This window comes from Peromyscus maniculatus, chromosome 1, assembly GCF_049852395.1.
Source record: "Peromyscus maniculatus bairdii isolate BWxNUB_F1_BW_parent chromosome 1, HU_Pman_BW_mat_3.1, whole genome shotgun sequence".
NCBI classification, from domain to species: Eukaryota; Metazoa; Chordata; class Mammalia; order Rodentia; family Cricetidae; genus Peromyscus; species Peromyscus maniculatus.
This window is the reverse complement of record NC_134852.1, coordinates 138,212,270-138,237,848: the sequence shown is the minus strand read 5'-3', so window position 1 is coordinate 138,237,848 and position 25,579 is coordinate 138,212,270. Positions and strand designations below refer to the sequence as shown.

Here is a 25,579-nt window from a genome sequence, read left to right as displayed (position 1 = left end):
CTCTATATGACCATTAATATGATGACAGAAAGTTAAATATGCATATTAACTTTATAAATTTTGATATAATATTTATACCTTAAGAAAAGCTTTAGCTGGGCTGTGATGGCTCACACCTTTAATCCCAGCACTCAGGAGGCAGAGCCAGATGGATCTCTGTGAGTTTGAGGCCAGCCTGGGCTACAGAGCAAGTTCTAGGACAGGCACCAAAACTACATGGAGAAACCCTGTCTCAAAAAAATAAAAATAAAAACAAAACAAAAACAGAAAAGTAAAGCTTTAAAGAGTCAAAATAAAACCAAAGGATCATGATATTAGAAGCAATAAAATAGTCCCTAAATTTTTGTTTTTCTTCTGTCCCATATCAGGTGGCTCTTCTGTCATGCTACAGAGATTCTGAATTTTACTTTAACAAACATGCTTGGGTTTAGAGAAGGAGAGAGCCACACTCCAACTCCAAAGCCAACTTTACTGTTCAATTGAACTGGGACTACAAAAAGACCATTTGTGTTATGTGTCTGTAGAGAACAGCAGAAACAAACATTTGGGAGGATTTATGAAATTTTATCCTGTTGGATATGTGTTATATCAGTAGGCCAATTTATTCTTTTTCTTGAGACATTTTTTTCTGGGTGATTTGTCCTTTTCTTCAGATGTCTCATTTGTCTAGTGGTCTTCAGATTCCTTAGCTAGATGCCTTCATTCTCCTGGAAAACCAAAACCAAAACCCTTCCCCAACCATAATTTTGGGGAGGTTCCTTTATAGCAAGTTATATCTGATCAAATGAAAAGCATTTGTTAGTATTATAAGTTAGTTTCAATTGGATGGTCATGCTGGTTGATGAACTGTCTATCACCTCTTCTAATTAAAGGTTCAAATCGAACCTTTATCAATTTTGATGGTATCCACAGCTTTTCTTCTCCTGAGGAAACAAAAGGGAGCGAGGGGGAAGGAAAGGAGGGGGGAGGAAAGGCCAGTGTGTGCACACTGTGACCTCAGCATTGGAAGATGGAGGCAGGAGTCTCAGGGCCAGCCCAGAAAGAAGATGGCTTCCTCAGGGGAGGGGAGTTCTTCAGACTTGGGCTAAGGCTGAAGCAGAGCGCAGCGACATTCTGGACCCAGCTGTGGAGACCAGTCGGTTCTGGACTGCTGACAGCGCATTTGCAGCAGAAGCCTCTGTCCTGGGTCAGCCTTCTTTGTGGTCTCTCTGCTGTCTCATCTCCCACCTGTCCCATCAAGCCGACTCCAGCCACAACAGCATTATCAGGTGCATGTGCGTATGTGTGCACATGTATGTGGAAGCCAGGAGTCAACAGGAGGGCCTTTCCTCAATTGCTTCTCTGTCTTACTAGTTTATTGTCTTTTTTTTTTTTTAAAGATTTATTTATTTATTATGTATACAGCGTTCTGTTTGCATATACACCTGCAGCTCAGAAGAGGGCACCAGATCTCATTATGGATGGTCGTGAGCCACCATGTGGTTGCTGGGAATTGAACTCAGGACCTCTGGAAGAACAGCCAGTGCTCTTAACCTCTGAGCCATCTCTCCAGCCCTTGTTTTGTTTTTTTGGAGACAGGGTCTCACTACATAGCCCTGGCTGGCCGGGAGCTCACTATGTAGACCAGGATAGCCCCAAACTCACAGAGATCTGCCTGCTTCTGCCTCCCACGTGCTGGGATTAAAGGTGTGTACCCCCATCCTCAGCAGAACCTTATTTTTGAAGACATGCTCTTACTGAGCATGGGGCTCATGAATTTGGCCAGACTGGCTGCCAGCAATCCCTAGAGATGCCCCCGGCCTTCCCAGGCTGCTGTGCCCGGCTCTCACACGGGTGCTAGCTATTCAAGTTCAGGTTTGCTTCTGCAGCAAACACTCCCAACAGAACCATCTTCCTAGCCCATATTGGGGTTTGTTTTTGTTTTTTGAGACAGGGTCCTGCTACATCGTAACCCAGGCTGATTTCAAACTTGAGATTCTTCTGCTCCAGCCTGCTGAGTGCTAGGATTACAGCCCTGAGTGACCAACCCCAGGTGCTGACTCTTCATTCTGCCTTAGTCTTCCGTTGCTAGATGGAGAGATTTCCCTGTTATTTGTGTGATTACACTGGGCTCATGCGCATAACCCAATTTTAACCTTCATCTTAATTAGTGACTCTGGTTACCCCTGCAGTCCCTTTTGCCAGCCGTATGTGATGACAGACACCTGTAGTCATCCCAGCTCCTTAGCAGGTAGAGGCAGGGGACCGCAAGTCAAGCACCAGCCTGGGATACCCAGTGAGACCTAGTCATTGGCCAGTCACTGGGTGTGTAGCTCAGCGGTGGAGTGTCATTTCCTGGCATTTACAAGGTCCTGAGTTCAATCCCCCAAACTGAAACAAAACAAACCAAACCCAAAAGCACCTTTCGCCACGTTAAGGAATATATTCATAGATATCGGGCATGGAATATTCAGGGGGCTGGTATTTTCCTAGCACATCTCTCCTTCTGGCCTTCAGAGATCTATGTCTGTCTCACATGCAAAAAGACATTTCCCCAAATTCTAACCCTGTCAAACTCCAAAAAAGTCTCATATTCTGAAGTCTCAAATTTTATCAATCATCAAAATCAGATAGATGCAGGTTCCAGTGTGGGTATAGTCTGCTCTACAACACAATTGCTCAGCTGTGGACCCGTGAGACTAAAGAGGGGCTGAGATGTGGCTCATGTGGCTGAGCAGTACAGTGCTTACCCGGCATGTGAGACGACCTCGGTTATTCCCAGCACTGCTTCCCGCCTAATGGGGAGCTGCAGCTGCAGACACCTGGGCAGACGGAAGGGGAAAGGGAGCCACCCACCTGAAGCAATGTACAAATCCACTTGGAAGACGGCAGAGATGACTCAGAATTTAAGAGTACCACTGCTCTGGCAGAGGATCTGGGTTTGGTTCCCAGAACCTGTATCAGAGAGTTCACAACTGCCGGTAACTCCAGACCCAGAGGATCCAGTGCCTCTGGCATCCTTGGGTTCAATACACATATACATAAATTAAAATGAACAAACATTTAAAACATTTTTAAAATCTACCTAGTGTGGTGGCACTCGACTTTAATCTCAGCATGTGGGAGGCAGAGACAAACAGATCTCTCTGAGTTCAAGGCCAGCCTGGTCTATATAGTGAGTTCCAGGTCAGCTGGGGCTACAAAGAAAGACCCTGTCTCCAAACACAAATAAACCAACAAAACTCCACCTTGAGAAATCCTCTTAGGTTTTCAGACTAGAAATGAGCCTTCGTGGCTTTGTTCTGCCCTCTGGGTGTCAGTACCAACCTGGGTATTAGTCATCTTTCTTAAAATGGCTCCTGTGAGAACCTACGAGAACAGCTATCTCCAGCATCCTGCCAATTTTACTGTATTGTGTTGTTTACTTTTTTTTAAAGACAGGGTATAACTATGTAGCCCTGGCTAACCTGGAACTTGCAATGTAGACCAGAAAGATCAGCCTGCCCCTGCCTCCCACGTCTTGATGTGTGGCCCAGGCTGGAATCAAACACCCCATCTTTTTTGCCTTGGCCTCCCTCTCCTCCACAAGGTAAGAGCTTTCTGCCATTCTCTTTTTCATAACACCTATCTTAACAATTTATTCACCTGACGTCTCCACTAACAGACACTGTGTATAAAGCAGAGACTTCACCTTTATTTCTTTCTCTTTCCCAGGCACCTAAAACAATGTCTGGAACATAAATCTTGCTCAATAAATATTTTGTGAATAAATTGAGTTAAACGTAAAATAGGAAGTATGGCGCGCGCGCGCGCGCGCGCGCGCGCGCACACACACACACACACACACACACACACACTCATATGTTCATACCCTAATCACTGGAATCTGCTAACGTTAATTTATATGGTGGAAGTCTTGGAAGCTGTGAAAATTTATAGACTCAGCTGAGAGAGTCTGCTCTACAGTTATCATCTGTGGACCCGTGCAACCGAAGAGGGCTGGTGATGGAGCTTGATTGTCTGGGTGGGTTCTATGCAATCACAAAGGCATTTATTTTTGTTTGCTTTTTGAGATGGGATTTCCCTGTGTAGCCCTGGCTGTCCTGGAACTTGCTCTGTAGGCTGGCCTCAGAGATTCGCTGCCTCTGCCTCCCGAGTGCTGGGGTTAAAGGTGAGCGCCACCACACCAGGCCCTACAAAGGTATTTCTAAGAGAGACAAAGAAGTCACTGCTCGAAAGTGGCAGTGACAGACCGATGTGCTTGCAAGTGGAAGATGGTCCAGCAGCCGAGGGATACAAGCGACAGTAGGACCTGAGAAGGGAACAGAGCCACCAGCAGAAGGCAGAGCTGCACCCCCGCCTTGCTGAGTGACACTGGCTTCGGACTTCTCACCTCCAGAACTGTAAAACAGTAAATGTGGGCTGTAAGCCTCCAAGTGATAATTTGATGAGTAATAGAAAGCGCATGCTTGCAATCCCGGCACCAAGGGGGCTGAGCTAAGAGAACTGGCATAAGTTTGAGATCAACCTGGGCTACACGTTCCATGCGACAGCAGTGACACCTAGAATTCTTTATGAAAATGTTCCCTCTCTAGTTGTGACTCTAGGCAGCCTAAGTCTACCAAGTCTTGGGAGAACTGATTCATCTGTTAATCTCTTTTTTCCCCCCTTTTTTTTCTTTTTCTTTCTTTTTTTGAGATAGAGTTTCTTTGTGTAGCTTTGGGGCCTGTCCTGGAGCTCACTTTAAAGCCTAGGCTGGACTTGAACTCACAGAGACCCGCCTGGCTCTGCCTTCCGAGTGCTGGGATTAAAGGTGAGCGCCACGACCACCACCGCCACACACACACACACACACACACACACACACACACACACACACACACCCCACTGGCCTGTTAATCTTTCTTTTTTCCATATCACCTTGATGAACTGAACAGCTTTGTTGAGAATCACTATGAAGGCTTTTTACAAAAGGCATGAACTGGCTGGGTGGTGGTGCCGCCCGCCTTTGATCCCAGCACTCAGAAGGCAGAGGCCAGGATCTCTGAGTTTGAGGCCAGCTTGTTCTACAGAGAGAGTTCCAGAACAGCCAGGGCTACACAGGGAAACCCTGTTTTGAAAAACAAACAAACAAACAAATACAAAACAACAAACAAAAGGTATGAATTATACACTCGATATGGCTTTGTCACAAGGATGAATTTTAGTAGTTGATGTGTTATGGTATGTGTTTATGTGTATGCATGTTCATATATGTGTGAATGAATATAGAGGTCAGAGGACAACCACCTTCCACCTTGTTTGAGACAAGGTCTCTTGTTTACCAGGCTAGCTGGCTCTGAGGCTCTTGCGGCCTCTCCTGTCTCCAGCTCCCATCTCACCAGAGCTCTGCTGGGATGGCCTATGTGCATATACACTTGATGTGAGTTCTGAGGATTTGATCTCCAGTCTTCAGGCTTACATGGCAAGTGATCTGGGCCCAGGCTGGCCTCAAACTGAGGATGACCTTCAGATGACCTCCAGGGCTGCATAGCCAGACCTCACTACCTTTCTCTTTCCTTTTTTGTTTATTGATAGACAGGCTTGAAGCTGAGCCCTGGCTAGCCCGCTGGGACTTGTTATGTAACCCACACTGGCCTGAAACTCATAGTGATCCTCCTGTCTTAGCCTTCTGAGTTCTGGGATTACAGGCACACACCACCATACCTGACTGTTAATGAAGGCTCCGTGGATAAAGGTACTTGTCTAAGTCTGAAGACCTAATGTTTAACAGGACCCCACGCTGTGGAAGGAGAGGACTGTATGTAGTCTTTTGAGCTGTGCTTTGACCTCCACACGTGTATGCACACACAAAAAATAATAATAAAAATTTAAAGACAGACATCCAGCCGCATACATGTGGAAGTCCAGATCTCAGTTGGTGTCTAGATCTGTTTGCTTTGAAGACAGCATAAGAAATCGGACAAAGGCAGCCAACAGGCCAGAAGTGAGGTGGAGATGGAGGCCTCTGGGACAAAGATGTAAAACGGGGAAGCCTAGAGTCCCCAGAGACAAATACATGTGGTGCTCAGGCAAGATCCCCCGGCTTCCCCATCCAGCAGTCATCCGGTTAGCATCTGCTGCCGGAACAGCGAGGGCTCTTCCCTGTGGAGTCCCGATCACTCCCCTGCCATTCCTCCCCAAGCCCAAGACCTCTGTGGAGATTTACCTTGTCCCTTACACTCGGCGACTCTCCTACTTCTGGGTGTGTCGGGGGACTCATGTGATGCCCCGCACATATAAGCTTCCTAAAATGACCACTCTGTGCTGAGGGGAGAGGCCGCTCCCGGGACACCGGACAACCCTGGTGCTCCCCAGGGAAACCCAGGCTGCCTAACCATTGCTTCCCAGTTGAGATCAAAGCACATCCCATATACAGAGAGCAAGAAGCCTGCAGCCTAAGGCCAACACTCCAGCTGCTGGCTGGCCGCTGTCCAGTGACCACCGGCAGGGGTCCACTTGGCCAACCCCAGTTTCTATCCCTCCCCAGATAGTCAGGAAGTGTACTAGTCTGTCTCTTCTAGCCCTTTCAGGACTCAGCGGGGCCTGAGCTGTGGTGTCTCGTGGGACTGAAAGCAGGATGGGCTGGGGTGGCTAGAAAGTCAAGAACCACTGAATCTAACCAAGCCTGAGTCAGGGAGCGGCTTACCCCTGAACCATGTGTCTTCACAAAAAGCTACATTCTTCTCTGGAAATTAGGCACCTGGAGGGCAAGCTCTTGAAAATTCAGAATCAGGGGCCAGCGAGATGGTTCAGCAGGTAAGAGCACTTGCCACACAAATCTGACCACCTGAGTTTGACCCTGGAACCTACAATGGAGGAAGAGAACCTATCCCTCCAAGTTTAACCTCTGACCTCTGCATGCATGCCTGTGGACAGGACTTGTCTATGCAGTCTTGGAGCTTGTTATGTAGACCAGGCTGGGCCCGGATCATACAGATCCACTCATCTCTGCCTCCTGAATGCTGGGATTAAAGATGGCCTACCATACCAGGCTACACATTCATTTCTTTTTTTTCCCCTGAGACAGAGTCCTTCTAAGTAGCTCTGAATAGCTTGGAATGTGCTATGTAGACCAGGCTGGCCTTGAAACAGAATCAGGGTCTTCAACTCATGTGCCTTATGAAAAATAAAACAAAACAAAACAAACAAACAAACAAACAAACAAAAAAACAGGCTCCAGGATCCTCTGCCTACTTCCACTGGATAATCCCCATAAACCAGGCAGCTGCTGTGGGGTTATGGGTCTCAAACACTCCTCTTATAAAAGGCAGTGCCCATCTCTGGTCACAGAACCTGGCCTGCTGGTTCCTCTGCCTGGCAACTTTTTTTTTTTTTTTTTTTTTTGAGACAGGGTTTCTCTGTGTAGCTTTGCGCCTTTCCTGGATCTCGCTCTGTAGACCAGGCTGGCTTCGAACTCACAAAGATTTGCCTGCCTCTGCCTCCCAAGTGCTGGGATTAAAGGTGTGCGCCGCCGCCCGGCTGCCTGGCAACTTCTTACGCTGCCCGTCTCTATGATGTTGAACATTCCACATAAATGTCCCCACTGAGAACTACTCTTCCTGTCCGGTCATGAGTTTCTCAAGATGTCTTTTCCTCCTGGCCTCAGGCATGGTACCTCTCACACATACACCTCCCCCATGTCCCGGCATTGGACGAGGCAGCTGATTGTTTCAGGGATATGTATCCCAGCTGTGAGTGCTGGCTCCCCCTGGCTCACCTCACCCACCCTGTGGGCAGAGCCAGCTGTGGTCGCTTCTACAGAAGTCTGGTTTGTGCCGGGCGGTGGTGGCGCACGCCTTTAATCCCAGCACTCAGGAGGCAGAGGCAGGTGGATCTCTGTAAGTTCCAGGCAAACCTGGTCTACAGAGTGAGTTCCAGGAAAGGTGCAAAGCTACACAGAGAAACTCTGTCTCGAAACCACCCCCCGCCAAAAAAAACCCCAGAAGTCTGGTCTGAGCCTGTCTAGACTGGGTCCAGTACCAGCAATGGCCAGAGAGAAGGGAGAACGGATACTTGGAGGCCTGGGCCAGTCTTTCCAGGAACACACAGGCACAGGTGGTGTCAAGCTTTTTGTTTTGTTTTTGTTTTTTTAATTTTTTACAAAACCATGTGTCCCAGACAAACAGGACATTGCAAACTCTCTCCCGGCATTGTGGTGTGAAGGGGAGGACTCCGTGACCGAGCAGCTGCCAACCCCAGAAGAACCATATGCCCCTCTGCACAAGGGCCAGTGTGAGGGTGGGGTCAGCTGGAGGCCTGCCCTGCTCCACAAATGCTGCCTCTCCGGCTCTCCCAGTGCCTGCAAGGGGAGGAGACAGAAAAGGTTCTGACAGGAGGCAGGAAGCCTGGTGCCAGGGACGGGGCATGCCCACCACATCTCACCAAGAACATGTGGCGCTATCCAATGGTTATGGTGATGCCAATGATGACAGCCAGGATGAGGACAGTGACAGAGACACAGATGGCAATCATGACTTTTTTCTGTGGGAGAGGAAGGGTCATGGAGAGTCCCTCTGGAGAGCCCAAGGCTGGGGCAGGAGACGAGGCCTACCTTCCTCGCCTTCTTCTGGTTCTCTAGGGCTATCTTGACATGCTCCTGCCCACGTTCCACATAGTCTGCTGAGCTCAGGATGTTCTTCTCAATACGGTTGATCATCTCCCCCTGCTCAGAGAAAGGGACAGACATGGAGGCAGGGAATAGTTACTGAAATAATCGACATTCTCTGTTGTTGTTGTTTTGTTTTTTGAGACAGAGTTTCTCTGTATAGCTCTGCCTGTCCTGGAACTCGATCTGTAGACCAGGCTGGCCTCGAACTCACAGAGATACATCTGCCTCTGCCTCCCGAGTACTAGGATTAAAGGTGTGAGCCACCATCGCCTGGCTAGTCAAGACACTCTTGGCAGAAAAAACCTGCGCTAACAAAGGTAAGGCAGGACAAGAGCTGACCAGTGTTCAGGTGAGCATGGTCTCCAGGCCCCACCACCGCCATGCTGTCCCTTCTCCCTGCTCCTTTGTCCCACACACCCTCCATTTGCAGTGGAGGCCCAAGGCCAATGCTTCACACGGCTGGCACCTTCTTCATAGATAGTGAACTTTCGTCTGCATTTACCCATTCTTCTAGGCCTGTCTCCACCCCTCTCCCTGCCTCCTCCTGGCACTACCAGCTTTGGTTCTGGAATTCCCACTGGATGAAAGCCCTTTCCCATGACGACCAGCTGCAGCAGAGAACAGCTGCAGTGCTGTGGAGTGCAGCTCAGGAGGTCAGGACAAGGCTGGAAGCTCACCTTGACCCCTATCGCCAGACCTAAGAGTGCCGTTCCAACCTCCGAGAGACTAAGAGGCTGGCCCTCTAGGGACAGCTTTCCACAGCTCTAACAGCATGGGGGGGGGGCGTGGGCTTCTGTCACAGGAAGTCATGATCAAGGCCATGCCTAGGTGATGTGCAGGCTGGAGGCACAGGTGGGATGCTATGTGACCATCAAGGTGGGTGGTGGGTAGAATTTAGCTAAGCATGAAGTAAGGGCCACCTGGGGGCATGACTGAGCTTGGAAGAGCATAAAAGCCCAGGTGAGTGTTTTAAGGGTGGAGCTGAACCCCAGGTCACAGCTAGGGCTTCAGGTTGCACAAGGCTTCCTTGGGCACCCACCTGCATCTCCACCTCGGTTGCTAGAAAAGTGAAGATCTCGTGGAGTTCACGGATACTGCGCTCTAGCTGCTGGATCTCACTGTGTCGTGCCGAGATCTCATTCAGGGCCTGGCGTGTCACCTGCGTGTCCTTCAGTATCTGGAGGGCAGACAGGAATTGGAGAAGGTGTCACAGGGAGACCAGCGGCTGGTCCCAAGTTTCTGATGAGCTTCTGCAACAGCCCTCTAACCTATGACCCCAGCATTCTAATTCACTCCCCATCTGGGCCCTGGTCTGCCCGCCATACAAAGAATCCAGGACTCAAAGATGGAAGGCCACAGAGGGATGCTGGCCGGGGCCACTTACGTTGGATACAAACACTTCGCTCTGCCCGCTGTCTAGCATCTGCTCCAGCTCCTCGTCAGACACCATTCCGGCATTGGCTGTAACAGGAAAGGCAAGTTCAGAGCTGATCTGCACTCCCAAGCCCGGAGGGCGGGCCGGGTACCCCAACTCACTGATCTTCAGCTGCCTCCGAATGCGCTCCACGTTCTTCTCTCGGTATTCCGACTGCATGGAGTTGCACTTGTTGATGAGCTCGACAAATTGCTGGGACAGGACTCCGTGCTAAGAACAGAAAGTCCAGCGAGGCATCAGCAGGAACCCCATGAGGCTCTAACCACCTTGGGACCTCAGCAGACTCCCTCACTCCTTGGCACGAAAACCAAAGGCCTTACCAGGGCCCCCATGACGCCCATGACTCTGCCTCCTCCCACCCACTCCTCACTATCTCCTTCTCTCTCCTTCCTCCCCAGCGGTTTCTTCAACAAAACATGCTCACATCAGCCTTTGCACACGGCTCCTTCTGCCTGCCTAAAATGCCCATCCCAAGCACCTTTAAGTCTTCGATCATTTACTTTTAAATTTTTTATCATTATTTATGTGGATGGGCATTCTGCCTGCATGTTCATCAGTGCCCACGTGCCTGGTGCCTGTGGAAGCCAGAAGGCGTCAGACCCCTGAAACTGGAGTAAGAGAAGGCGGTGAACCGCCACCACCACGCGGATGCTGAGACTTGAACCAGGTCCTCTGGAAGGACAGCTGGTTCTTTTAACTGCTGAGCCAACTCTCTGGCCCCATCTTACTTATTTTTGTTGGTTAGGTGGTTGTGAGGCATGGTCTCACATAGCTCAGGCTGGTCTTAAGCTCATTAAGGGTGACCTTGAACTCCTTGACCATCTGTCTTCCAAGTCCAGTGATCACAGGTGTGCACCATGTCTGGCTTCACCTCTTTTTGAGTTTTGATCTTATTTATTGGTTATTATTACTATTATTTGGCTTGAGACAGGGCCCCATGTGGCCCAGGCTGGCCTGCTATCATCCCAGGGTGCACCAACAGGGAGCTGCATTACGTGGGGGTGGAAATCTAACCTAGGGCCCTGGGCATGCTCGGCAAACAGTCTAATAACTGTTTGACCCCCAGCCCTCACTTGTTTTTTTGATTTATTTGGGGGTGGGACGGGACTAGGGAGCCGGCTGAGCCCGTGGAAATGCCAGTTGTGCGAGCGTGACAGCCCACACTTACGACCCCAGGACCCATGTGAAAAGCCAGTTGTGGTGGTGTGCCACTGTGATCCCAGCGTGTCTAAAGTGAGATGGGAGGCGGAGGCAAGAGACGCCCAGTGCATCGGCACACGCAGCCAGACCCCAGCTCGGCAAGGGGAAAAGGCGAGAGTCCATTCCTTTGACCTCAACACGAGTACCGTGGTGTGCATGTGTGAATGCACACGCACACAAATACACCCTTTTTGTATACTGGTGACTGAAACCAGGGCCTCATGCAGGCCACGCACAAACTGCCACTCAGTTCTGCTCTTCCCCCTCATTTAAATTATACTCCTTCGCTTCCAGTACTTTCTCCCTTTTTATGCTGTTTTGTCCCCTAACACTTGTTAGATTATAAAATAATTTAAGCCTGGCAGAGTGGCCTACACCTTTAATTCCAGCACTGGGTAGGCAGAATCGAGGAGACCCCCAAGTCTGAGGGCAGCCTTACCAGCATAGTGAGTTCCAGGCCAGTGAGATCTATTTAGTGAGACCCTGACTCGAATAAATAAAAGTTAAAAGACTTACTTGGTGACTGTCTTGCCCCCCTAGAATGTAAACATCTCAAGGGTAGAACTTTTAGTTTAAAGGTCTGGCACACAGGCACTTGGTGCTGAAGACTTGCTGAACGCCAGCGCTGCTGTTTAGATGGCAGATACACTCATGCGCCTCAGTGGCACCATGCTACCTACGACCAGGAGCAACAGGACCCTCTACCAATAACCACCACGGGTGCCCTCTTGTAAGGAAGGTGCCTCACCCCCTTGTTCTTCTCCTGATTCCTCACACAAGTGTACTCTCCTGAACTCCGGCTCCTGCACCCTTTCAAGATGCTCAGACCTCCTTACCTACTCCAATCCTGACCTCCACAAATCCCAACCACTTTTCACTGTGCACCCAGAGGGGCCCAGTCAAATCACATCAAATCTCCTAAGAAACTGCCTGATGTGACTCCCACTTCACCGCTGCCCCGGAATTCCTCTTTTTCCTTTTAAAAATGTTTTTTAAAAATATGTATTTTAGTGCATTTATCTGTGAGTAGAGATGGTGTTCGAGGAGGTCGGAGGCCTGCCCCTAGAGCAGGCGTTACACATGGTTGTGAGTCACCTGATGTGGGTGGTGGGATCAGCTGAACTCAGTTCCTCTTCGGAAGTGGTACATGCTGAGCCATCTCTCCAGTCCCTGGATTATATGTTAATATATTTCTCTAGTGTGTGTGCATGGGGGAGGACATGTGTACCACGGCAAATACATAGAAGTCAGAGGAAAACTTGCAGGAGTCAGTTCTCTTTCGACCACATAGATCTGGGACTGAATCGGGTTGTAAGGCTCAGAAGCTGACATTGTTACCCACTGACCCACCTGCCAGCCCCTCTTCTCTTGAATTCTTGAAGGCCAAGGATGTCCTTGCTTGCCATTTTTTCTTTTTATTTATTTGTTTTCTTGGTTTTTCAAGACAGGGTTTCTCTGTGCAACAGCTCTGGCTGTTCTGGAACTGACTTTGTAGACCAGGCTGGCCTAAAATTCACAGAGATCCACCTGCCTCTGCCACCACATCTGGCTCTTTTTATTATTATTATTATTTTTTTTTAATTTATGTGCATTGGTGTTTTGCCTACATGTATGTCTGTGTGAGGGTGTCAGACCCTCTGGAACTTGAATTACAGACAGTTGTGAGCTGTCATGTGGGTGCTGGGAATTGAACCTGGGTCCTCTGGAAGAGCAGCCAGTGCTCTTAACTGCTGAGCCACCTCTCCAGACCCACTCGCCATTTCTTACTTCTGTCTCTTCTTCCAAGTCTTACATGAGGAATATCTTTGTTCCCTATTCAGTTCAAATTCCCCATTTCCGTTTTGGGAACCCATGGCTCTCACAGCCAGGCCTAAGTCATGCCTGCCACAGCAAATCGCTTTGAGTGGAGGAGGCTCGGTGCTATGACAGATTGAGCATTTCGAGACTGGATCCTCGATCTACACCCAATTCTTTCTCTGTTAAGCATAAGCTTCTTCCCATGGAAAATCCTCAGGACAGAGATCCCAGAATCAAGGTCTCTAAGGGCTGCACAGTCACCATTTAGTAACCTAAGAAACACTTGATAAAGTGGCCTAGCTCTAGCAAAACAAAACCCACCTGGGTTTTTTTCATTCTTGTGTTGACTGAGTTATAATTCTCATCAGCTTCTTCCTTCTGGGGCTCTATGGCTGTGGGAGAAATACAAGGGTTGATGGAAAAGGGGGTCTGCCTTGAGACTTGTAAAAATCAGAAGGCCAGCTTATCTCTGTATGGGCTAGCCTGATCTACATATTGAGTCTCAAAAAAGATAATACAAAGTTTAAAATATATAATAAAAAATTTTAAATGAATTAAAAAATTGTTTGGGGACCAGAACACAGGGCCACATCTACATTCCAGCTCTGTAAGGAGGTTCTTATCGTCACAGAATTTTTATTACAACGTGACTTATGAGCAGGGATGTATTTTAGCAGTAACACATAAGGATGAAGGAGGAAGAGGGAGGAGGAGGGAAAAAAGGAACCAGGAGGAGAAAGAAAGAAGAAGGGGGTGAGATCAGCCAGCTGGGCACAGTTGGGGCAGGCCTTTAATTTAATCTGAGCTCTCAAGAGGCAGAGACAGATGGATCTCTGGGAATTCGAGGGCAGCCTGGTCTACATGGGAGGAAGAAGTGGGGGAGGAGGAGGCTAATTCTGAACTTCTAAGATAAGGTTTTCTTTGTATTATATCAGTGGGTTCCCACAAGTGTGAATAAGCCGCCTAAGAAACTCATCTGTCTGCTCAAAAAACACACACTGGGCTGTAAGAACAGTAAGTAGTTTTGAATTTAAATTTAAAGTAATAATAAAGGAATCTGAGAGGCCAGCATGTGCTATGAAAAGTACCGTGGCTTGGATGCCACAGGGCAGAGATCCTAGACCCAGGCATGCTGTGTGACCTGGATTGTGTAGGTAACAACTCCCCCGGTGTACCGACAAGGCTGAATCACCGGGGATGATCTGGCCGGGGCCCTTGAAGTTCATTCACCTTTGAGCTGTGCCCGGACCTCTCTCCCCAGCTGTTTGATCTCCTCGCGCAGGTTCTGCAGGCCCTGCTTCATGCCTAAACGAGAGAAGGCCAACACTTCCAAACCACAGCCTCTACCACAAACCAAAACCAAACCCACCCTGGCCATCACCTATATAAAACTACATCCCCCATAATCCACCGGGCTGGCGTGCATGAGCCCGGATTTCGCTTACTCTCCTCGGGAAGGGGCGTGGCCAGAATGGTGACCTGCTGTTTCTCCAACTCCCGGACTTTACTCTCCAGTCTGGCCATAGTTTGCCGAATTGTCTGGACCTACGGAGGATCGTCAGGGGAACTGAAGACATCAGTGGTACTCTGGTCATCCCCACTCCTCGGTCCTCCGGACCTTACCTTCTGGAAGAACTCATCATCCGGGCTGCCCAGCCGGGCGGTACCGGGGTGCACCACCAGCGCGACTCGAACCTCATCTTCCTCGTCCGAGCTGTTCTCCCCCTGCCAGGGCCGGAGTCATTGGCACCACCGGCTCGCTGCGGTTGTCGCCCCGCAGGAACCACGGGCTTCCGGGATTTTCCTTCCTGGCCATCAGCCACCCATCCCGGACCCCAAACCAGGCGTCCTCAATCCACGCGCGCCTGCCCGGCCCCGGCTTCTCCTTCCAGCGCGCCCTCCCGACCCCAGTTTCTCACCTGCCGCAGCTCACGGGTCCTGTCGCGCATGGCGGCCGGAGCGCCCCGTCCCTGGACCTGAGCCCCAAGGGCCTCAAGGTTCTAAGTTTGGAAGCCCTGCACCTCTCTCACACTTGACACCCCCTTCCTCACCCTGCGCGCCCCAGCACCCCCACGAGCCTCCAAAGGCCCCGCCCCTCTCACCACCCACAGTCGCCGGGAAGAACCCGACCATAGGAGCCCCCCAAAGTTCTACAGGTTGGAATTCCCTTCTCTTTCCCCCATCCTGCTCCCGCAGCGGCAGCCCCGCCCCTCGGTGGATGGTCCCGAGCATGCGCACGAGGTCCTGTCTCTTCCTCGCTGGAGGGAGAGGCGGAGGTCGGAAGCAGTTGCAGCCGAACGGAAGCGAGGCCGCCTGGATCGGGAGCCCGTCCTCCGCCCCCCCCCCCCTTTACCGGAACATCGCATATTGGAACTGAAATCTAGTTGCCCCAAGGATTTGGAATGCGTCATTTGCACGCAATCTGAGAGCCTCGTATCTCACATCACCCCATGGCGCCCCCTCATCACGTGACAGACCAGACCCAGCTCCGCGGGCTGCACGCCCGACATCCAGTCACGTGTTCCGGCGCTGTCAGCGATGTCTCGGGCTTCAGTCTCGCGACGTCCCCGATACCCCTGTGTCTGAGCGGCGCCCCTGCAGCTTCTAGGAGGTGGGGAGGGGTACACGTCCCACTCTCAGCCACCTACTGAGGACACCCTTGTAGAACTCACTTTTTTGTTTTAATTTTGGGTCGTAGGGCGTGGGCAAACTCAAGGCTTACATCTGGGGGGGCTGTCAGGATCATGAGACCTTGGGAGTCAGAAAATAATGAGATCCGCGTCTACAGCGTCAGAAGATTGCAGGGATTTGTAGGCAGAGAATCTGGGGGTGGGAAGTGACCTCAGCCAAGGTGGCGCTCCCCCCCCCAACACCCTGCGTCCTCCTGGCACAGCCTCTGACAGGTGGGCGGCCTACGCCCTGCATGAGCGCCGCAGTCCCGCTGAGCTCGCCACCTTCAGAGCAGCAAGATGATTTCAGAGCAGCTCAGACCGAGAAAAATGTATCACCTCCGCAGCCCTGCCTTACGACTGAAGACCGAGGATGACTTGCTTTTCTGTAACGGAATCCCCAGCACCAGATTCAGTGCTTGGCACATAAGAGGCCCTCACAGAAGACTTGAGCCCTTCGTGTATCTGGAAGTAAAGCCCGTGGCGTCCTGATCTTTAGGCTTCTCTCACTGTACCATTTTCCCAGTTTAGTCTCTCTGGACATACGTTCGCTTGCCGTATTTATTTGGGCACATACTATGGAACAGGCAGTGTTTTAGGGGCTGGTAACACATCAGGGACCAACAGACCAGAACCCCATGCACTTGCGGGGCTTCCATTGTATAGAAGCGCCCCAATGTCCTCCAGCAGGTGCAGCCCAGCTAGAAATGGATATTAGATTTCCTGAGAGGAGGTTCAGCAAAGGAAGCAACAGTGTTTCCCCCCCAGTGTGTTCCGGTCCAGAAGCCTGGATTTCTGAGCCTGCGTTGCTGGAGACTTTTGGAGAGTGGTGTTTTGTATCTGGACCTTGGTCTCCCACCTCTGTACTGTACGTGACTGCACAGGAATGGGGAGACCATCAGGACTGGAAACTGCTAAGTGCTGTGCTGTGTGACTCCCTGTGTGGATCCAGTGCTTTGATCCTTTTCCCTTTAGAAGGCAGCTTGCCTGGAGTTGGGAATGAGGGAGTGAGGATAATCTGGGCTGACCACACCACAGACGGAACACAGTGTTGGTGGGTTTCTCAGGAAGCCCAGCTCTGCCTGGTGTGGTCCCCTGGAGATAATGTGAAGGAAACTGCCTCCTGTGGGGTATGACTTTCAAGGTCTCATGAAGCTGACAGCCCTCAAATGTGAAGTCTTCAGTCTGCCTATGTCCCTAGGAACCCCCAACCCCCTCAAAAAAAAAACCCAAAAAACAAAAAATGAATTCTGCAAGGTTATCCTTGCATATTAGCTGCTGCCTCTCTAACTGCTGCTTGCCTCCGACTCATTCCCTCCCTCTGGTTCTCTGGTTAGTATTACAAAGCGTGGAGGCGGGGGATGACTCTTGGATACCTGTCCCCTAGCCCTGTATGTGATCTTGAATGTTTCATTGTTTTCCTCAGAGATTCAATTTCCCCTTTTCACATCTTGGTCCGACAGTTTCTTCCTTGCTAAGGGTAAGAACTGGGTGGCATCAGGAAAGGTTAAGTTAGAAAAGGTGTGGTGGAGTCTTGCAGACTGCTAAGGCTTCTCTTTTCTGGGCATTGCGGCAGCGAGTTTGTGAGTTCCATCTCTCTCTGGGCCTTTCAGCCATGTCTGCCCGTTCCCCAGTCTCTTGGCCTCCAGCTGCAGTGTGGAGTTTTTGGTAAAGCATCTCAGGGTTATAATATACACTCTGATTTCATTTGTGGTCTCTGGGTGCCATCACAGGTATTAAGATGATAACTTAAGGTCCCAGGAGGCTAGGACCTCATTATTTTCTGACTGCCAGGGTGTCGTGATGCTGACAGCCCCCAAGTGGAGCAAAGAGGCAATTGGGTGGAGCTCCCGCGCCTCCCCCCCCCCCCCCCCCCCCCCGCTGCATGCTGTGTTCCTTCTAGGCCCTTCACAGCCTTGAATCGTGGGTTTATGTAGCCGGTGTTGGGTGTGTAGGTATTAGTGGGGTACACATTCCTTCCGTTCTGTCTGAAGCCCAAGCTCTGCATGGTCCTGAGACTTCGCAACCTGTCCTGGCCTCGCTGCTTACAGGTCTGATCCTCCCAACCCCAGAGAGCCAGATGACCTGGGCTGGGGTCCCTGCTCATTCAGCTCTATGAGGCAGGCCATTTAACATTTCTGCTCTAGTTCCCATCTGAAAACAAACAAACAAACAATCAGAGAGAACAATAGCATTAAACTCCTAGTAACTGATAAGGATTAAATAAGAAGCAAGACTAGAATGGTGCCTGCTCTGGGCTGCCATTGTGTGTTTGCTGTTGCTAGATGATGATGATGGAGACCGTTCTCTGAGGACTTCAGTAGCCCAGTGTCTCTGCCAGAGATTCCACTCTGCCACTCATCCAGATCCTCCTTCCTTGCCATCTCCTGAGCCCCACTGTGCACCAGGTGCTCGGGTAGCAGTCCTGCCAATGCTGTACTCTTCTGCTCTCTCCACCTGCACCTCTCAGGCCCTGTGTTACCACTAGAATATAAACTCTATGAAGACAGGAATTTTCACCAACCTTATTCACTGCTGGGTCCCCAGTACCCCAATGGTGCCTGGCACATACTATCTGGTCATGAATGAATGAAAGTCTTCCTTTTGCATTTAATATTTGCATAACACATTTAATATTTGCACAAGGCACCAATATAAACATTTTATCATTTTAATTCATTGAGCTGGGCACGGTAACACATGCCCCATAACCCCAGCACTTGAGAGGTAGAAACAGGAGGATGAGGAGTTTAAGGCCAGCCTCAGTTACTTAACAACTTTGAGGCTAATGGAGGTTACATGAAACCAAGTCTGAAGAAACAAAACAAGGGCTATGTATGGTAGCTCAGCTGTTAGAGCCCATGAAACAAGCATGAAGCCCTGGGTTTCACCCCTAGCACGGCATAAACCAGGACAGTGGTACCCACTTGTAATCCCAGCACTCAGGAGGGGGAGTCAGGTGAATCAGAGGTTCAAGATCATCCTAAGCTACATAATGAGTTTGATGTCTGCCGGGGCTGCAAGAAAATCTAGGAAAAAGAAAAGCATTGGAAGGCACATGGCAATTTTATGAGATAGGGGTGCTGTCTTTCTTTGCCAGAACAGGAAACTAGAATTGATGTACCCAAGTGTACGGCCCTTGTTAGGATTCGAAGACAGAAGGGCTCTAAGGTCTGTCCTATGCGGGTTGGTTTTGTTGTTGGAGTCTCTTGCTGGGTACCTGTACAGCAGACTTGGCTAGAGGGGGGTGTGGGAAATGGACCGTTAGGCAGGACTTTCTCCCGTCCTCCTTCAGGTGGGTCTTGAGGTAGGGTCTTATGTATGCAGGCCTGGAGCTCACTGCAGAGGAGCATGATTAGAGTAGTGTGCTGGGGTTACAGAAATGTGCCGCCGGGCCCGGGGTTACGCATTGCTAGGGACTGGACCCAGGACTTCGTGCATGCGAGGCAAGCACTCTGCCTAGTCCCAGGGTCTGTGCTTATAACTAAGATCACCAGCTAGGGACTGGGACTCAGTGTTAAAGTACTTGCCCCACATGCACAAGGTCCTGAGTTCAAGTCCCAGCAGTGCCAGCAGTTAGAACGGAAGAGGAAGGACTGTTCCACCGTCCCCAGGGACGCCACCTGGTCCTGCCCTACCGCGTGCTGGTCGGAACTGAGGCAGGCCTTAGTCTACTGCCCTCTCTCTGCCCGCGTTGTCCCCAGGAGCCAAGGATAGCCTCATCTCACTCATGGCCTCTGTTCTCCCTGCAGGCAGGGCTCAGGCTGTGGCTTTCACAAGCCCTTGGGCCACAGAGACGAGACACCAGTGATTCACTCCTCAGGAGTGTCCCCCCAACCCCAGGACAGGGGTTCTCTGTGTAGATTCGAAACCTGTCCTGGAACTCACTCTGTAGACCAGGCTAGCTTTGAACTCACAGAGATCCACCTGCCTCTGCCTCCCCAGTGCTGGGATTAAAGGTGTGTGCCACCACCACCTGTCAGGAGCTTGTAAAGAGTTATCACTTAGCCACCCTCTGGAGTTCCACCTGAGACCTCCCATTCCTCAAACTACCCTCACTCTGTGGCTTGACCTGAAGTACATGTCGAGGCCTCCTAGTCCAAAGCACTAGCAGGAATGTCTCCTGAGTGAGCTCCAGGAATCAATAGGCCTCCTAGGGGTCTCGGCCTCGCTGTCCCTTCCTGAACATGGACCCGAACAGCAAACACTGGCTGCTCTGATAACCTCCTCAACTCAGTCCTCTTCATCACATGCATGCCGTTCTTATGGTGACACTGTGTCATCAGGCCACTGTTTAGTCCTTGGACTTTAGTCTGAAAATGATAGAGGGGACTACAGGTATGCAGTTTAGGGGTAGACCCCTTGTGCATACACAGGAAGTGCTGGATTTTACCCGACACTGAAAAAACAAACAAGCCACCATACTGACAGGTTGTGTAACTTGTTAGAATAAGGTCAGTTAAAATGTTACAAGAAAAGTAACCCTGAGGCCAGGCCGTGGCGGCAGAGGCAGTGCACACCTTTAATCCCAGCACTTGGGAGGCAGAGGCAGGCGGACCTCAGGGAGTTTGAGGGCAGCCTGGTGTATAAAGTGAGTTTCAGAACAGCGAGAGCCATATGGAGAGAGAGCCTGTCTGAAAAACAAGACAAGACAAAAGGAGAGAAAGAAAAACAACCACTGTAGGTAAGGGTGGGTTTGTGTGCTTGGAAGCTGAGCACCAAAGAGGCCGAAGAAAAATGGTCAATGCAAGCTTGAGGCCAGCCTGTGTTATAGACCAAGAGTCTGGAGGAAGAGGAGAAACCCCTTCGTAGCTGTGTCAAAAATAAACCACTGGCATAACAGAAACCAGCAAAGGCAAAAGACAAGTCAGGGTTGGGGACTTAGCTCAGTGGTAGAGCGCTTGCCTAGCAAGTGCAAGGCCCTGGGTTCAGTCCTCAGCTCCGACCAAAAAAAAAAAGACAAGCTGGAGAGTGTTATTTGTATTCTCACCATACGCAAGTGGCTATCACTCTACTACTTAAAGAGCTCCCACACACTGATAAAAAGCCCAGTTTAATTTTTACTTTATTATTTATTTATTTGGTTTTTTTCCAAGACTGGGCTGGCCTAAAATACACAGAGATCCGCCTGCCTCTGCCTCCTAAGTACTGGGATTAAAGATCTGTGCCACTACACCCAGCTCAGTTTAATTTTTAAAAATAGACAGAGAACAGGACAATTCCTCAAAACACATCTTTTTTTTCCTAGAAATCCATTTATTATATTTTGAATTTGTTGCCATTCTACTGGGGTTTGGCGCACAAAATACATACATCTGTGTAAGCAACATCCATATCAACATGCAGAATATTCCAGAAGTCCCCACAGTGGAAGAGAAACTCCCAGTCCAACTTCTAATGCCTTAGCTCTCTGTCCACTTTCAGAGGGGATGGCAGGAGAATTCTGCAATCCCTGTTTGTGTGGGCAGACTTCCTTTGAGCTACATTTCATCTCTTAGATGCATCCATGCTGTCTGTGCTTGAAAACATGTAAGTCTTAAACACACATGTACATGTCCAATATCTCACTAATAATAAAAAAAATAAAATCATGCTGGAAACAGTGGCGTAGGCCTGTAATCCTAACACTCTGGAGGCTGAGACAGGAGAATGGTGAGTTTCAGTCCAGCCTAGAGACCCTACCTATATAAACTAAACACTGGGAATGTAGTCCAGTGGGAGGTGCTTGTCTAGTATGCACAAGGCCCTGAAGTCAATGTTACAGCACCAAAAATTTAAACAATGTTGAAACACCATTATAAGTTAGACGAGGTAAGTAACTTAGATGGGCAAACAAGTTCTTCACCGTCATGTTAGGAAGGCAAAAGATACTTAATCACAACGATAAATGAATACCTACTCTTTACATATTATTTATTTATTATTCTATTCATTCATTCATTTGTTTGTTTGTTTGTTTGTTTTTTGAGACAGAGTTTCTCTGTGATAGCCCTGGCTGTCCTGGAACTCACTCAGGCTGGTCTCGAACTCACAGAGGCCTGCCTCTGCCTCCCAAGTGTTGGGACTAAAGGAGTGCACCATAAACGACCAGATTTATTACATTTTATGTGTATGGGTGTTTTGCCTACATACATACATATATAAATTGTGTGTGTGCACGTTTAGTCCACGTGTGCCAATTTTGTCATGAGTGTTCCTCAGCTAGACAAGCACCTGCCAGAGGCTCTGTCACAGGAGGACCAGGGCTTCAACATAGAAATGGATGCAGGGAGGTATAAACATTAACATGATGCCATGATCAGATTTCCATGGGGCACAGATCCCATGGTGGCCACCACAGCTGGCTGTGCCAGAGCATAACAAGTAAAACACTACAGAGAAGTGCCATTCACATTCCGAGTGTCATGTGTTTGAATATTCTTACAATCGCCTGGCACACCAGGGGGAATCGAGTGCTGTGAAAAGATCTCTGGCTTTGGGGGCTGAGAGAGAAGTTAGGAATCAGAGAGACACACTGAGCCTCCGCCTGAAGGATGGAGCTCGTCAGACATGGTCCCAGATAGAAGGGCAGGAGGCTTCGGGGTCGTGCCCAGGTCTCTCATTCTGCCTGTATGTCAAGTAAGTTTGCTAGCGTAAGAGAAAGACTTTAAAACAGTCATGACTGTAAGTCATAGCAGTAAACTATGATGGAAATGTAGGGAATACTGTTTATAGAAATAAGAGCAAACCTTTCAGGGCTAGGAAAAGGAGTAGTTGATATTTGCCTAATGTACAAAAGCCGAGGTTCAATCCTAGGTTTTTGTTTTGTTTTGCTTGTTTGTTTGTTTTGTTTTGTTCTTCAAAACAGGGTTTCTCTGTGTAACAGTCCTGGCTATTCTGGAACTCACTCTGTAGACCAGACTGGCCTTGAACTCACAGAGATCCGCCTGGCTCTGCCTCCCGAGTGCTGGGATTAAAGGTGTGCACTACTATGCTCGGCAAATTATTATTTTCAATGTAATATTTCCTTTTAATATTTCATGTGTAGTGTGTTTTGCCTGCATGCATGTCTGTACCAGGTACATATCTGGTGCCCATGGAGACCAGAAAAGAATGTTAGATCCGCTGGATCTGGAGTTTCAGCCAACTATGAGCCACTCTGTGGGTTCTGGGAACTGAACTCATGTCCTCTGAAAGAGCAGCCAGTGTTCTTAATTGCTGAGTCATCTTTTCAGTCCCTTCTCCCCCAGAAAGAATTATTTTAAGAGCCCTTGCTGCTATTCCAGAGAACAGAGAGTTGGCACAAGCCTTTAGCCCAACACTCAGGAGGTAAAGGCGGATCTCTTTGAGTTTGAGACCAGCCTGAACTACATGGTGGGGTCAGCAGGGAGGTGATCTTGCTAGTAGTCAGCTAGCCTTGAACTCTTGAACTCTTGGGCACAAGAGAACCTCCTTCTCAGCCCCTCACGTAGCTGGGACTGCAGGTGTATGCTGCCGAGAATGACTATAAATTGTTTGATTTGCGACAAGGTCTAACCATGTAACCCAGGTTACCTCTTAATTTATGGCAATCCTCCTGCCTCAGTGTCTTCCATGTTGAGATTACAGACATAAACTACCACGCTTGGCTAAGTATTTCAATTTAATGAAAGACTATAAAGAAGTCCTAAATTAGAATTGCAGCATTGGCTCAGAAGTTAGCAGAGTGTATTACTCTTGCAAAGACCAGAGTCCAGTTCCCAACACCAACACTGAGTGGCTCACAACCACCTGTAGCTCGAGACTCCGTGGGCACTGCACTCACACGCACATACATATCCACATGCAAACACAGATTGTCTTACTTGGGGTTTCTATTGCCGCAATGAAACACCATGACCAAATGCAAGTTGGGGGGGAAAGGGTTTCTTTGGCTTACACTTCCATATCACTGTTCATCACTGAAGGAAGTCAGGACAGGAACTCAAACAGGGCCGGAACCTGGAAGTAGGAGCTGATGCAGAGGCCATGGAGGGGTGCTGCTTATTGACTTGCTCTCCATGGTTTACTCAGCCTGCTTTCTTATAGAACCCGGGACCACTAGTGCAGGGATGGCCCCACCCACCATGGGCCTGCTGGGTCTCCCCCATCAATCATTAATTAAGAAAATGCCTTACAGCCGGAGCTTATGGAGGCATTTTCTCAGCTGAGTTTCCTTCCTTTCAGATAACTCTAGTTTGGGTGTCAAGCTGACAGAAGACGAGCCAGCACCCAGATATACACGTAATTAAGAACAAAATAACTTTAAAAAGAAGTCCTAAATTAATGGTCTCTGCACCACGTAAGTGGACAGGGAAAGTGGATGTTGGAAGTTATCAGTTCTCCAGAACACATCTAGAAAAGCAGGGCCGCAATTTAGTCTTTGCCGTGTAACTGGGCTTTGCGGCACAGGCATGCTGAAGGGGCTCCTTTGGGAGCAGAGACCGGGTGACTAAGGGGATGTTTGGCTTTATCTGGATGGAATGTCAGCTCCTGCTGGAGCAAGCTGCCTCAGCCCTTGTACTTTCATTTCCTAATCTATAAATGGAGATAATAGAAGTAACCTCAGACAGTCATTGGAAGAGTAAATATGCCGACAACATATTTAAAACAGAGCTTGGGGGCTGGAGAGATGGTTCATTGGTTAGAAGCACTAGCTGCTCTTCCAGAAGACCCAGGATCAGTTCCCAGCAACCACATGGCAGTTCATAACTGTCTATAATTCCAGTTCCAGGGAACCCGACAAAAGACTAATGCACATAAAATAAAAATAAGTAAATTAAAAAAAAACACAATTAAAAAAAACAACAAACAAACAAACAAAGCTCAGTACCTGATAAGCACTATGTAAGAATGATATAATGATATGTCACCAGCATCATTACTATTTTAATTAGTAAATATTCTTTATTAATGTTTAAGTTGGCATCACCATCACTATTATTAATAATATTATAATCACATTCAGGTTCATAACAGTTTGATGAGGCAATAAACGTGATGAGGAGAGGGACATAAAACCAAATTCCAAGGTCTGATGGGATAAACCTGGAAACAGACTGAAATGACGGAGGAACAGGAAGGGGACACACCAGAGTCCCAGGCTCTTTCATGGCTGCTTGAACTGAGATCCCTTGTTGCAAGTGACTTTCATGATCATTTTCTCAATGAGTCCTGTCTCCAGGCCCAAACGAGAAGGTATCAGAGTTGTTTTAGAGTCTTAGACACTGGGGTTCAGAAAAGGCAGGCACTCATTCCCCAGGGCAGACCTGATGTCCGCTTCACTCACTGCTGAAGCATAACGAACACGGAGCAGAGATTCCTTAGACACCAGCAGATGGATGCTCTGACCCCATGGCTGGTCACATGTGCCCAGACAGGCAAGCTGTGGCAGGTGCTGTGCTGGATGGGACAGAGATTGAACCAGAAAGTTCACAGGTGGATCAGCTGTGCATATGTACTCCACCTGAACTACTGAGGCTTCTTAAGAACACAATCTCAGCCAGGTGGTGGTGGCACATGCCTTTAATGCCAGCACTGGGGAGACAGAGGCAAGTGGATCCCTGTGAGTTCGAGGCCAGCGTGGTCCACAAAGAGAGTTCCAGGACAGCCAAGGCTACACAGAGAAACCCTGTCTTGAAACCCACCCCCACAGAAAAAAAAAGAAAAGAGAGAGAAGAGAATCTCTAGAAAGTAACCAAATCTCACAGTCTGTTTGTCTCCAAGATGGGTTTCTCTGTGTGGCCTTGACTGTCCTTGGAACTCTGTAGACCAGGCTAGCGCCAAACTCAGAGTGCTGGAATTAAAGGCATGCTCCACCACACCCAACCTACATCTCTATAGTCTTACATC

The 25,579-nt window shown here is 49.1% G+C and overlaps 1 protein-coding gene and 1 long non-coding RNA gene across 3 annotated transcripts in view; both read right to left on the bottom strand.

Moving 5' to 3' along the window:
• Window positions 1-8,082: 8,082 nt before the first annotated feature.
• On the bottom strand, window positions 8,083-15,261 carry Stx4 (syntaxin 4). 2 transcript variants are annotated; one of them, XM_006977026.4, is made up of 11 exons: window positions 14,981-15,261; window positions 14,685-14,786; window positions 14,507-14,606; window positions 14,292-14,366; window positions 13,383-13,453; window positions 10,166-10,274; window positions 10,014-10,090; window positions 9,669-9,806; window positions 8,573-8,683; window positions 8,404-8,502; window positions 8,083-8,320 (listed from the first exon to the last, which is right to left on the bottom strand). In XM_006977026.4, the coding sequence occupies exons 1-10, from the start codon at window positions 15,008-15,010 to the stop codon at window positions 8,419-8,421; spliced, it is 897 nt and encodes a 298-aa protein (XP_006977088.1). In that variant the 5' UTR covers window positions 15,011-15,261; the 3' UTR covers window positions 8,083-8,320; window positions 8,404-8,418. The 2 variants fall into 2 exon arrangements, with proteins under 2 accessions (XP_006977088.1, XP_015851396.1); XM_015995910.3 differs by lacking the exon at window positions 8,404-8,502 and having other exon boundaries at window positions 14,981-15,251.
• Window positions 15,262-20,979: 5,718 nt separating this feature from the next.
• The window catches only part of LOC107401230 (uncharacterized), a 10,641-nt gene continuing 6,041 nt past the window's right edge, over window positions 20,980-25,579 (bottom strand). The window contains exon 4 of the long non-coding RNA XR_006075535.2: window positions 20,980-25,129. This is a non-coding gene — a long non-coding RNA (uncharacterized LOC107401230). The remainder of the gene's footprint in view (window positions 25,130-25,579) is intronic.